Consider the following 13,436-nt stretch of genomic DNA (forward strand, 5'->3'; position numbering starts at 1 on the left):
GGTGAGGACAAATAGCAGGAAGTGATTTGAGAATAATGCTGATATTTTCTTCATCGTGCCAGGTACATGATCTCCTCAAATATTGGTGAGGTCGCCTGCATATTTTTTACAGCTGCTTTAGGTATTCCAGAGGGTTTGATTCCCGTTCAGCTTCTATGGGTCAATCTTGTTACCGATGGACCTCCAGCAACAGCTTTGGGATTCAATCCACCAGACAACGATGTTATGAAGAAACCCCCTCGAAGAAGTGATGATTCATTGATCAGTCCTTGGATTTTATTCCGCTACCTGGTACGTTATACTCTTCCAATTACAAATACACTCTCTGTCCCATTTTTTTATGTCTTTTTTGCCAGTTGTGCCCCTTAATTTGTCTAAGCGGTAATGATTTTTTGTGAATAAGTTCAGATCTGAAGTAGTAGTTGTAGACTGTCTACAAAACCATCTAAGATAATAGGAAAATGAAAATGTAGACGATTTTGTTGAGATGTACTAAATAGTGAAAATGGACCACCAAAGTGGTACATATGGGCTTTCTGTTTAGCAACCTGAAGTAAATTGCAATCGATGCCATCTATTGTGCTTACTTTCTCCTCAATTTTGGTGTCAGGTGATTGGACTCTATGTTGGGATTGCAACTGTGGGAATATTCATCATCTGGTACACGCGCAGCTCTTTCTTGGGAATCGACCTAAGTGGCGATGGCCACAGTCTTGTCACCTATTCCCAGCTCGCTAACTGGGGTCAATGCCAATCATGGGAGGGTTTCTCTGTATCACCTTTTAAGGCCGGGTCCCACGAGTATAGGTTTGATGACAATCCATGCGACTACTTCCAGACTGGCAAAGTAAAGGCGATGACTCTCTCCCTCTCTGTGTTGGTTGCCATCGAGATGTTCAATTCTCTCAATGCCCTTTCGGAAGACGGTAGTCTCTTGACGATGCCCCCGTGGGTTAACCCATATCTCCTTGTGGCCATGTCCATTTCTTTTGGGCTCCACTTTTTGATCCTTTACGTGCCTTTCCTAGCCAAAGTTTTTGGAATTGTGCCTCTCAGCCTGAATGAGTGGCTCCTGGTTTTGGCGGTTGCGCTTCCAGTGATTTTGATAGACGAGGTTCTCAAGTTTGTGGGTAGATGTCGGAATTCGGGTATGAGGAAATCCTATAAGAAAAAGGCAGATTGAGGGTCGAAGACAGGAGATTTTTAGTCGGGGGAAGGATGTTATTCATCAAGCATTTATGGGTTGGATCAACCTGAGTAAATCAGGTTATCTTAAACCCTACTTTTCAAACAGGAAGGGCTGGTATGGTCCCTTGAGTATTCAATTAGATATTGGTCAAAAGTTATTTGTGAAACTCTTTCACAGTAGCACTAGGGTGGGTAGATAGTCGCTATTTTTGTTTCCTCCTTCATGATCCTTTTAAAACTTGACTGATCTTAGTTACTATATGTTGGAGTGAATGAAAGCGTTTTGCGAAGAATTATTATTAGCATTGTCTCTTCTTTTTTCCCTTTGTTGGACAAGCAACAATGTATTTCTCGATAAGAATGAAGGAAATTGCGTGTTGTGGAGAATATTGTGGAAATGGCCAGGGGATCGAACTCATTACAACAAAATACCGGAAGTGGGGGCCTTGTAGTGAGCAAACTCGCTACCAAGTAATCACAGCCGTCTATCTCAGCATTTAATAGTTCAGATTTAAAAAAAAAAAAAACTCTTCCCTAGAAGAGTTATTATTAAATGCGGACCGTTGAAAACAACTGAGATTGCTCACTACACCTTGAAGCGAGCAAAGCCCCGGCTCCCAAAATTCCGATTACAGCATTAGTCCAAATTTTGGTATGGTTCAATTTCTCTGGAAGTTGCAAATCCCCGGCTCCCAAAATGCCGATTACAACATTAGTCCGAATTCTGGTGGTATGGTTCAATTTCTCTAGAAGTTGCTTAACGCAATTTCTGTTCGCTGTTACGTAAAGCACCCACTATCAATCTGTGAATTGATTACTCAAAAGAGACTTAACTACTTATAGGAACTTTACTCTCTTTTCTGCATCAAAACTGAGGGAAGAGCCCCATCACACGATAACTATTGAGGTTTTGCAATTCTGGAATAAGCACTAGGTGGATGTTTTTTTTTTCCCTTTTTTGGGAGGATTGTCCGCGAGTCCAGGCTAAATGCAGGACCTTGATATGTCTAGTAAACATCTCCAAACTTGCAAAATATTTGTCAAGTCATTTCTGATTTCCCATGGATGTTAAAATATACATCTGGCAAACTAAAAACATAAGAAAAGAAAGAACCAAATTAAAGAAAGAAAAAACAGAGAGAAGGTAGCAGTAGTATGTCATTCTTATTTGAATCAACCCAGCCTGTTGGTTGGTCTAAGAGCAAGTTTACCAGCGCTGCTAAACAAGAGAAAAAGCTACTTTAGCTAATTAAGGAGAGAAATTTGCCCATGTAGTAGAAGAGGTAAACTACAGGCTAGAATTCCTCCCGCTACAGTCGTTAGCTACTTTTACTTTACAACTGTTCACACTCAATCAATACTTTATCAAATTTTTTTCTTCTCCTGCTCAACCGTTTGGCTACAGTTGGTTGGTGGAAAATGATAAAAATAAAAGGATAAAAGAAAAGATTGAAAAAAATGTATATTTAAATTGATGTTAAGTAAAATAGATAGTATTGATGTAGTTGTGGAAGAAAAACTTGATAGCTAAACTAGATTTGTGAACTATTCACAAGGTAATTTACCTAAATACTGGTGTACTTGCTCTAAGCCTCCTTTTGGTTTGGTTGCATTAAAATCAATGCGGATGGTGCTGTGGACAGTAATGGTTTGGGTGCAGCTGGGGGAGTGCTCAGAGACCATTTGGGAAGCTGGATTATGGGCTTCCAACCTTACATGGGGGGAGATGATCAAAAAAAAAAAAAACCCTAACATGGGGGTAGTCTCATCCTTAGCTGCATAACTATGGGCAATCCGAGATGGCCTCCAAATGGATCTAGACCTATCTCTCCGATTGCGAGTTGATTATCGAGAGATTCAAGGTGTTCAAGCTTAGTCATGTATGCCGAGTTGCCAACCATGCAGCGGATACTCTTGCCAAAGCAGCTCTTGTGGTGATGTTGTTTGGACAGCTAAGATGCATGCTTGACACCGCATGCCCGTACCCACCCGGCACTGAAATTTCTCCTAAGATTTTGAAGTGATTAAAAAAAAAAAAATTTAACTTGATCCAACAGTTGGAAATACCCAAGAACAGAAGTCCAGAAACATGGACACCAGAAAGGCGAGAGGAAACTATTAGACACCACTCATTTACAAGACCCAAGCAAAGATTATTATCTGTTACCCGTACCCCACAAAGAGATGAAGTAAAACCAGGGAGTGATTGAACGCTTAGATAAATAATCCCGTCAACTGCCCGTATAATTCACCTATGTTTCCAGATTAGACCACCTGAGATGCATCTCAAACCATTGTTTCCAGGTCCCCAGATGCTTGTTACTGTTTGTATGCGTGGTAGAGACAATGCAAAGAGAACTGCTTGTGTAATTTGCAAAGATTATGTTCAGAGAGAGAGAGAGAACATTGATAATAGTAACTTCAATTTGATACCACAAAATTCACAGAATCACTTCAGGAATTGCAATTTTCACAGCAATGTCTAACACAGAAACTGAAAGGCAGTAACGCAGGAAATTTGGAAGTACCATACTCACATAATAAGAGAACTCCAAACAAACCCTAAATCACAAAAACCATACTCCTACATCTAAATTCTAACCCCACATTCCCCCAAATATTCTTGACAGCAAGACTTAACCCACACCAAAAAGGGGCAGAAAACAAAACCCTAACCCCCGAAACCGTAAAGAGTCCTCCCCTGCCTCTTCAACGCGTAAACCACGTCCATGGCCGTCACGGTCTTCCGGCGCGCGTGCTCGGTGTACGTCACCGCGTCGCGGATGACGTTCTCGAGGAAGATCTTGAGCACGCCACGAGTCTCCTCGTAGATCAGCCCGGAGATCCTCTTGACGCCGCCCCTCCTGGCGAGCCTGCGGATGGCGGGCTTCGTTATGCCCTGGATGTTGTCCCGGAGCACCTTGCGGTGCCGCTTCGCTCCGCCCTTTCCCAGCCCCTTTCCTCCCTTTCCGCGGCCCGACATTTCTGCGATTCGAAACCTCTCTTGTTGTTCGAGCGATTCGAAATTCGAAGGGTTTGAGTCTCTGAGAAGAGATGCGTTGTGTTGTGTTGTGGGTGGGAGGAGATGGGTTCGAGGTGGTGTTTATATTGGGGAACGGGGTGAGGAGGGGGGTGGGGGGGGGGGAGGGTGGTGAGGTGACGATCCTCGTGGTGGTACGAAGAATCGTTACTGACCGTGGATTGTAGTTACGGAGGGTGAAGATGAAGTGCTGGGGAAAGACACGGATCGGTGACATGGCGAGTTTCCCAAACGATTTTTTTTTGTTGGTGGTTCCGTTTTACTCCCAAACGATTTTCCACGATCTCCTTTTAGTAGTACTATATTCGGCTCTGTTCCGCAACTCAAAATAAGTACTCCTTCCGTTCCAATTTAGTTGTCACTTTTTGGAGTTCGTGTCACTTTTCAATTGATTATATCTTGTAATTTACAATGTTTTAGGTGATTTTGAAAACATTGTATTATAGAACAAATCGAGATCTATCAAACAAGATCCATATTGGATATAAAATTCATTACCAATTTAAAAATATAACTAATTTTTTTATCCGGTTAGAATGGAACTGGGACAAGTAAATTGGAACGGAGGGAGTACTTATTTTTTAATAAGGTAATTTTAAGCTAAAAAATAATAAATTTATGCAAATAATTTTTCTATCAATATGGATCTTATTTGATAGATCCCATCAAGATCTTTTATACGGTGAAAAAAAATTAAAAAATTATTTTTCGTTTACATTATTTTTGAATTTGAATATGTAAAATAAGCTGTTTATTATTTTTTAAGAAGATTTTTGGAACGGAGTCTCACACCCCCCTTTTTGTTTTCTACTATTGAATGCGTATGTTTTGTTCTACTAACTAAAATAAATACGTACAGTAAAATTTATTTTTTAAATTAAAGAGAATGTATTGTAAAAGAATAACATGTCCCGAAAAACGAAAATCAATTACTACTTGTAAAATAAGAATCTTAGCCGAACAGAACCGTATTTTCTTCATTATGCTTTGTTTGGATTGCTTTTTGAAAAAAAAATTAACTCAAAAAACACTCATTACCTATACTTTCAATTATTACTCACTCCTATCTCCAATCATTATTCTTATTTTTCTCTCTATCTCTTTTCAATTATTACTCTAATTTCTCTCTTTACTCATAACCTTACAAATTTTCTCGAAAATTTATCAAAAACTCACCCAAACACAACATAAAATACCAAAAAACGAGTGTGAAAATTATTTCCCTATTCAGAAACTCTAAGGTACGGATTGGTGACGTGGCAAGTTTCCTGAGCGGTTTTTTTTTGTTTTTTTGTTTTTTGTGGTTCTGTTATTTTGGCTCTCGTTTTTTCAGTAAAAGAGTGCACTATGAAGATTTTTTTGTATGATTTTTCTCAAGTTTAAAAAAAAATGATTTTTTCGGGTGTAATTTTCACATTTTTCTCTTTTTGTCCTCTTTGTAGTGTGAATTTACAATGTTATTCATCAAAATGTGAAAATTATAAAAATTAAAAGTTAAGTTGGCAAATTTACGTCACAAGATGATAAATAGGGAATTTGATTATAAAAGAGGAACGTGAAAGTCAACTAGTACTTTTTTTTTTTTTTGTTGGGTGAAAAAACAAAACAAAAACTAGAAGTGCAGCTATGTGGGCTGAGCTCCTGTCCAGTGTTAGCCTCTAGTCCGGTCCAGTTTCACCCATTTGTGGGCTCGACAACGATTGAAATCATTAAATTATTGTTTAGAATTCACCGAGAACATTGACCACGAAAAAAAAGAGTTGATCGGATATCATATAACATAATTTTGAAATTATTAAACTCACATAAAATGTGGAATGGGTTGCAATACTGTGTTGCACATCCTTTTTTTTTTAACAAGCTTAATGCAGTTTGAAATTATATCAAACGAGATCCGATCAATGCGATTTTTGACGTATCCAATGTTCTCGGAGAACTCTAAATGGTGAATGGTTTTCGATTATTATCAATGGACCCAAAAAAGGACAACAAATGGGCGAAATTGGACCGGACTGGAGGCTTTAACACTGGACCAGATTCGTAAATGGCCCTAATCCGCTTTAGGTACGTGGCCCATTTTTGCGTGAATTCGGTCATATTAAAGCTTGTAGCTTAACCCAAGAAGCAATTTCAGCTAGCTTCATGTGTTCTCTAAAAATACGTTCAATCTTGATTTTTTAAAATAGGAGAAACGGTTTGCCGATCACGAACCAATCTTAAGCAACTTAAATTTGTAAACGCCATTAGTGACCAAGTAGAGCAGTATCTTGGCTCAACTGGTGGGAAGGATTATGAAAAAGCCATTACGAATATTGGATTGAGATAATTTTTTATAAAAATTCATAAAAAAATATTTTTAAAATAACTTGCGATTTGGATCATTGTTTTGAGATTCGAAATTGGCCCCACAAATTCATCAATCATCATGCCTATTTAAAAAAAATGAGTTATTAAGAGGACGTACATTATCCCCTTCTAGATTTAAAATTTTGATGCACTTTTTAGAAGAAGAGAACGAAAAGGCGAAGTTACTAACTTTTGTCCGTTAACTATTCAATTTTCATGGGGAACATATTCGTGAGACAAAAGAGAAGAGTATATTTATTGACTTTGGGACCAAACTTGTCCTTTTTGCTACAATATACACCTCTTATTTAGGTGTGCATCATATGCACCCTCATTAAAACACGCCAAAATGTTATGATTTCCAAATGTTATGAATCTATTGCTAAAAAGTTACGATTCATTTTGATGAAAAGTTACGAATTTTTATTATAAAAGTTACGATACGAAATTAAATGTTATGAATGACCGGTTCTATAAGTAATTTTTTATAACGTTGCATAATATGAACTACACAATAGGTGTATATGGTACACATCTTAAAGGGGTGTGTATTGAAGACTTTCCCTTTAGTTTTTACTAGTATTTTGGAGAAACAAAAATGCTAATATGTATGGGTCCCACATGTATGTGAGCGATTGTGTTTTGTGTTGTGTTTGAATTGTTGTATGTGTAACATTGTTGTTCTGAGAAAGCAGGGACCCGGGGGCTATCTAATTAATTTTCATCGCGATCTCTGATTAATCCTTCGGGCTGTTTGGCCTGTATCTTGATCCACAGCGCCCTCTATGTTGAGCTTCATGAAGTCCACACCAAGAGCAAGGACGTTCCCATCCAACGTTGATATGTTTTTTGGCTGATGTTTTGCCTTTCGGAACACACGAGTTGCCATTCCACCCATTTTGCAATATCCATAATTTTTGCAGGTTGGCAATGGGTGTCTAAATTCAGATTGGAAATCGCGGTTTTGCGACTTTTGTCCCAAAAGTCTGGTGTTGCGATTGCTTCAAATATACCCAACAAGCAAAAGGGAAGATGGTGCTCCATTGAACACCATTACAAGAGGGGATCCTTTGAATCTTGGTTCCTGTGGTTTTGGTTCCCCAAATTACCTTCAATTTTGAGTCATAAAACAATGCCATGAAACCTGTAGCAGTTGCCTGATTCAATGAACAAAATTAAGTATGTGTCCCAGTTCCCATTGTCAAAGGGAATCTCCTCAGACATTGTAAGCTCATTTTAGTATTAATGTCATTTTTTATTTTATTTTTTTAGCGGATGAACAATCCTACAGCCAAGCCACTATATGGACCCGACTGCGCAACTCAAACCTCCGGAGGAGCTAGCGCGGGGCCCCCACTTACTGCACCCAATGGTGAATCGAATCCTAGACCTTAAGGAGTACTCCCAAAGCCTGGATATCCGTCCGAACCACTTGGGAATCACTTGGGCAACGCCCAAGTGTGTAACTGTTTTTTCATGTTTTGAAACCTGTGACTGTGTTTTTGTTCACTAAACTAGAAATCTGTCTAAGAGTATATGTTTTAATCAGGGCCGGCCCTGAGGTGGAGCTCGGGGTGCGCCCACTCTAGGCCTCCGGATTTTTTGCAAAAAAGGCATCGTTTTACGTAAATCACAACTATATATTATATATTAAAGTCTTCGTTTTTCAGCATAGATTCACTTCTAGCCTAGTGATGAGTGCAAAGGATTTACATCCAAAGGTCCCTGTTCGGGTCCTGTGAGTCTTTTTTTGGCCAAACTATTTGTTTTTTCTTAGTGGTGGATGCAAAGCCTTTTCCTGGAGGCTAATAGGTTGTTTTAATTTTGATTTACTTTTAACTTCTAATGTCAAATTCACAAATTAAAGCTATTGACTAAAATAAATTATTTTCACTCAACAAACTTTGATAAAAAAAAAATTATTCAGAATATTCGTTAAAGAAAACGCAGTGTATGTACGCTACTTCATCATGTTTGATTCATATATTTTATAATGGTGTAAAATTTTTAAAAACTTGTTTTAGGTAAATTACGAAGCTATAATACAATGTTTAATCCTTTAATTTTACATTAGCCATCTATGATGAAATTTCTTTTTCGAAAGTACTAGGGCCTCATTTTAAGATGCGCTTTAGGCCTCTAAAATAACAGGGCCGGCCCTGGTTTTAATCACGCAATTACCAATAAAACGCACATGAAGAGGGGGTTTCTTTGATCCACACATGAAGAGGTTAAAAGCCAAGTTTATTGTCACCGGGTAACATGGCCTGTTATGATAGCTTGCCAATGCTGATTGATACCCAAAAGCTCAGCTTGGGATGATATCTTGTTGCATTAATGGGACCCTCTGTTTTTTTCTTCCAAGCAACTAGAAAGAACCCTTCTATAATGAATCCAAGCGGTTTGGCCGAGTATGTATGAGAAAGTAATAAGTACTTGTTCTTCATAAGGTATGTTCTAATTTTACAGAGGCCAAACATTTCAAACGGTTGGGAACGGTTGGGCCATTGGAGTGTTTGTCCGATCGTTAACTTTAGGACCTCGGAGTTAGTCGAGGTACGCGCAAGCTGACCTGGACATTCGGTTATTAAAAAAAAAACGCTTCTTTAATCTAGTGAGTGTGAGCACACTTTTTTGCCTTTAAATATTAGATTCGGTTATTAATTTATTAACTTGAAAAGATCTTTCCAGTTAAGGTTAATTGTTGGTTTTCAAGCGTAGACCCTTCCATTCATTTTTAAAATGAGCTAAAGAATCTTAAGGACCACTTTTGCCACCAGTTAGTCTTGAGCTAGCCAGCCCATGTGGATCCCTTTTGTCTTAGCATTATGGACCCAGCTTAATTATTTCGATTCAATCTTTCTACCAAAAGTATTTATTTACTTATAAAGAAAACCGCAATTCTTCTTGTGCAAATATATCCCTTCCAAATGTATTCTTCGGAATCATCAGATGCACGTGCATGTCTCCTCATTTTTATAGAGTTCGTAAACATCAAACGATTTCGGACATCCGTGTTTAGATTTGTGCTCACAAATTTGTGCACACGGACTTTCTGTAGCTAAAACAACCACTGCAAACTCCGATTAACCTGCCTGGCCAGACCAGCTTGCACGTGGGTGGCACTTTTGCTAGTTAAACGAGAGAAGGCAAGGGAATACTATGAAACAAAAGCATAGGGTTCATAGCAGATGATATATAAGCAAGACTATCTCCATCGCTTAATATTTACCGTTCAACATTTATATCGTCCGTCTTGGCAAATAATAGTCCTGATTTTTTAACTCTTCCCTGAAAGAGTTTGTTAAAATCTGGACCGTACATTTTTGGACGGTAAAATTGAGAGCGGTGGGAAGAACAGTGAAAGTTGAGCGGTGGGCGTAGCTTTTTTGATTATATATATAGATCAAATCAAATCCTATTTCAGTGTGTCGATTTTGATGTCAGTAAAAGGTGAGTCTTGTGGCAATAGGAAGGAGAAGGAGAATGAAGTAAAGCATACGCAGCATATATATGAATGCATAGAGTATGATCCAAGTTAACAGTTTCACTTTCACCTGACGGATTGATCACCTATAAGAATAATTGAAATTGGGGTGCCTAGGCAGCCTAGCCTCCTCAGATCTTTTACTATTGTTATTTGATGGTAGTATATCTGAACAAATGTATTGATCTATGTTAAGAGCAAATATTGCTTATTGTGTATGCCACGTAAGTGGGTGGTGCCGCGGTGGGACTGGTCTCTTAAATTTAGTTGAGGTGTGCGTAAATTGACCTGGCCACCTGAGTTATCAAAAAGAATACTCCCTCCGTCCCTTTTTAAATGTCCTGCTTCGTAATTCCAACTTATTAAAAAGACATCATCATTATACCTTTCATATCAATTTTTTCCTCCACTTTCTTTACTTACCCATCATCATTACACTTTTACTCACTAATTTTTCAAAATGGAATCTACTTTTAGGACAAAATAGACAATACACTAACTTTTACCCATTAACTTTACAAATGGACACTTATTAAGGAACAGTCCAAAATAAAATACTGGACTCTAAAAAAAGAACGGAGGGAGTATTACTTATCGTGACAATAATCATTTGCCTATGGTGATGTGCTAGTATTTTTTTACGTTAAGTAGACATAACTTACTAAATAGCAAATTAGCAATGCACGAACACATAACTGTCCGATGTCACATTGAATATTTTTAAATACATACGTGTCTAAGTGTCTAAATATCTGTATCTCGAATATTTTAATCCATAATAAAATCACCACCTCTACCACTACACCTCTAATAGTGCACCAGTACTGCACTATGGAGTCTCCGGGTTCCTACAATTGAGTGTCGTGATCCGCATCCCTTTTTCCCACCCGTCCAATGTAATGTTCACCTTTGTTTATTTGTTTGCCGTTGGGAGGTTGGACCGACAACATAGGAATCGAGTAATAAATCTCAAAAGTGAGTGTTTTGATCTGTCAACTCACGTTTCGTCTCAAAATATTTATCTGATCCGTAAAATGATGATATAAAATAATACAATTTTTGCACAAAGAATTCACTAGATATCGATGAGTTCTTTTAATTTATGAAAAATGCTTAAATTTTTTCTTGAAAAAATTGCATAATTTTTGAGTTTTCGTTTCGCAGACCGGACAAACATTTTGGAACAGAGATAAGAGTAGTTAAATGACGGGTTGATTAGCATCCCCAACAGAGAGCTAGCGAAAACAAAATCAAATTACATTTGAAGAGTCACATAAGCAAAATGTTTTCCAGAGGAGAAACCAAATTTTGCCATACTATTTTGGTATAACTCTCTCTCTCTCTAGATCTTCGACTTTGAAAGGAGAAAAATAATATTCAAATTGCCACCTCATTAAATTTAAATGCTTAGTATTGGTGTATTGTTGATTTCTTGGGCAAAGTGGGTCCTTTAAAATTAAAAAAGGATAATAAAAATTAAATTTGAAGAGTTCATTGGAGTGTGTAATTCTCCAACTTGGTACATGGTGACCTAAAGTACATATTCGATGTAAATTTTTGCTTATTTCTTTGAAAATGCTCTAAGAGCAAGTTTACCAGTGGATAGATATAGGGGGTGTTTGGGAGCCAGCTTTTTGGTTTTTCATTTTCCACTCTTTGCCTTTTTGACTTTTGAAATTATGATCAGAATGTATTTTATATTTGGTAGAGTATTTGGATGATATGTGCAAAATGCATTTTGGAGTAGGAGTAGTGTTTGGAAGATATGGAATGAAAATGAATTATGGATTGATTTTTTACTATTTTGCCCCTGGTTATTAATAATGGTGTATAATATACTATATAAATAATGTTTTAATCAATTTTTTAAAAATGTTCTTCCGAAATTGGTTAGGTACATGAACTGAAAAGTGTTCCCCCTCCTCTCTCTCTCTCATCACTTCTCTGGCGAAATCACTATCTTTGTGTCTTCTCCTCCTTTCCGCCGGCGAATTAAGCCTATATATGAACGGTAAGTTTGGAGTTCTGTGTAGCACACGTCCGCTGCCTATCATTTAACCAACTTCACACCTCTGACTTTCCCCTAATCACCATTTTCGTCTCTCTTTGGATTCGAAACCTCAAGCAAAATACAACAATCTAACCATAGGAATCACGTACAAAGCGATAATTATAATTGAACTCAAATTCATCTTCAATAATTGTAAATATTAGCGACTGATAGGAGTTTCATTAATTTTTTTACAGTTTCGATTTGGTTTCTGAGATCCAATGAGTGGGTTTTCCGATCTATTTGTTCTTTTTTAGTTTCCATCTGATTTTCTAATTCCAAGGAGTACAAACCCCACCATTCTAATTTATCTCCAGAAATTTGACGTCTGCATCAATTTTCTTGGTGCTTTGATAATTTTTTGGTTCAAAGTGAGGGTTTGTAGACAGAAAACAAAAGAAAAACGGAAGGGGAACACAAGAAGCTGTGGTAGAGGAGTGAGTTCAAAGCGATGGCAAAGTGGGAATTATCCCAAAAGAGAGAGGGTAGGATTGTCTTTCTGCCATGGCTAGATTTCAAAATGGGAAAATGGGAATTGAAAAAGCTCCTAAACACCAGATTCTCTGTTTTATTTTAGAAACAAGAAATTGGAAAATCCATTTTACCCAAAACCCATTTTTCCTTTAACTGCCAAACACCCAAAACCCAAAAATTAGAATTGAAAAATGTAAAAACAGGCCATCCAAACACCCCCATACTACCTTATAAATAGTTCACAATTCTACTTTAGCTATTAACTTTTTCTTTCACAACTACACTAACACTATCTATTTTACCTAACACCAATTAAAATATACATTTTTTTCACTCTTTTCCTTTAGTCTTTATGAGAGAGAAAGATGAAACAATAAAATAATGAGTAAATTGTGAACAGTTCTTAGGCAAAAGAAGTTAAGAACTGTAGATAAAAGAATTTTACCTTTTTGTTTACCTATGCTGCTAAACTTGCTCTAAGTATGCTAATATTAAATTATCGGCCTGTGCCGGCATTGTCACGTCCAAGTTTAGAGGAACGGGACAATTACGGTGGTACCCTATTTGGACGGGATGTCATTTACAAGTATACATGCTGTCACTACGAAACTAAGCTCCATTTTTTTTTTCTGCCCTCCACACGATGGTGTTGCGGCTTCGCCCCAACTTTACTATTGTCTTTGGATACTTACACTTTGTTAATTTGTTCTGCGTACGTACGTTAGAAAATTATTACATAATCTTAAGTCATATGAGTAACAATATCAAAGAGTGAAGAAAGAAAATACGTATCATTATTCACTTCCTACATTGGACTCAGAATGGTCTTGGGTTCTGAGTCTTCCACCACA

General features: G+C 37.6%; 2 protein-coding genes across 2 annotated transcripts in view; one reads left to right on the forward strand and one right to left on the reverse strand.

The window, feature by feature from the left end:
* The window catches only part of LOC131314811 (calcium-transporting ATPase 1, endoplasmic reticulum-type-like), a 7,709-nt gene extending 6,219 nt beyond the window's left edge, over positions 1–1,490 (forward strand). Inside the window, exons 8-9 of the mRNA XM_058343666.1 lie at positions 63–291; positions 611–1,490. Coding sequence (XP_058199649.1) covers positions 63–291; positions 611–1,183 — 802 coding nt within the window. The 3' untranslated portion in view covers positions 1,184–1,490. The remainder of the gene's footprint in view (positions 1–62; positions 292–610) is intronic.
* A 2,104-nt stretch (positions 1,491–3,594) lies between these two features.
* Positions 3,595–4,356, reverse strand: LOC131314812 (histone H4). The gene has a single exon (XM_058343668.1). The coding sequence runs from the start codon at positions 4,169–4,171 to the stop codon at positions 3,860–3,862; it is 312 nt and encodes a 103-aa protein (XP_058199651.1). The 5' UTR covers positions 4,172–4,356; the 3' UTR covers positions 3,595–3,859.
* Between the last annotated feature and the right edge of the window lie 9,080 nt (positions 4,357–13,436).

This window comes from Rhododendron vialii, chromosome 13a, assembly GCF_030253575.1.
Source record: "Rhododendron vialii isolate Sample 1 chromosome 13a, ASM3025357v1".
Taxonomy (NCBI): Eukaryota; Viridiplantae; Streptophyta; class Magnoliopsida; order Ericales; family Ericaceae; genus Rhododendron; species Rhododendron vialii.

What these genes read in the sequence shown, in the direction of transcription:
- LOC131314812 (XM_058343668.1), bottom strand. Translation starts at nt 4,171, where the DNA reads ATGTCGGGCCGCGGAAAGGGAGGAAAGGGGCTGGGAAAGGGCGGAGCG.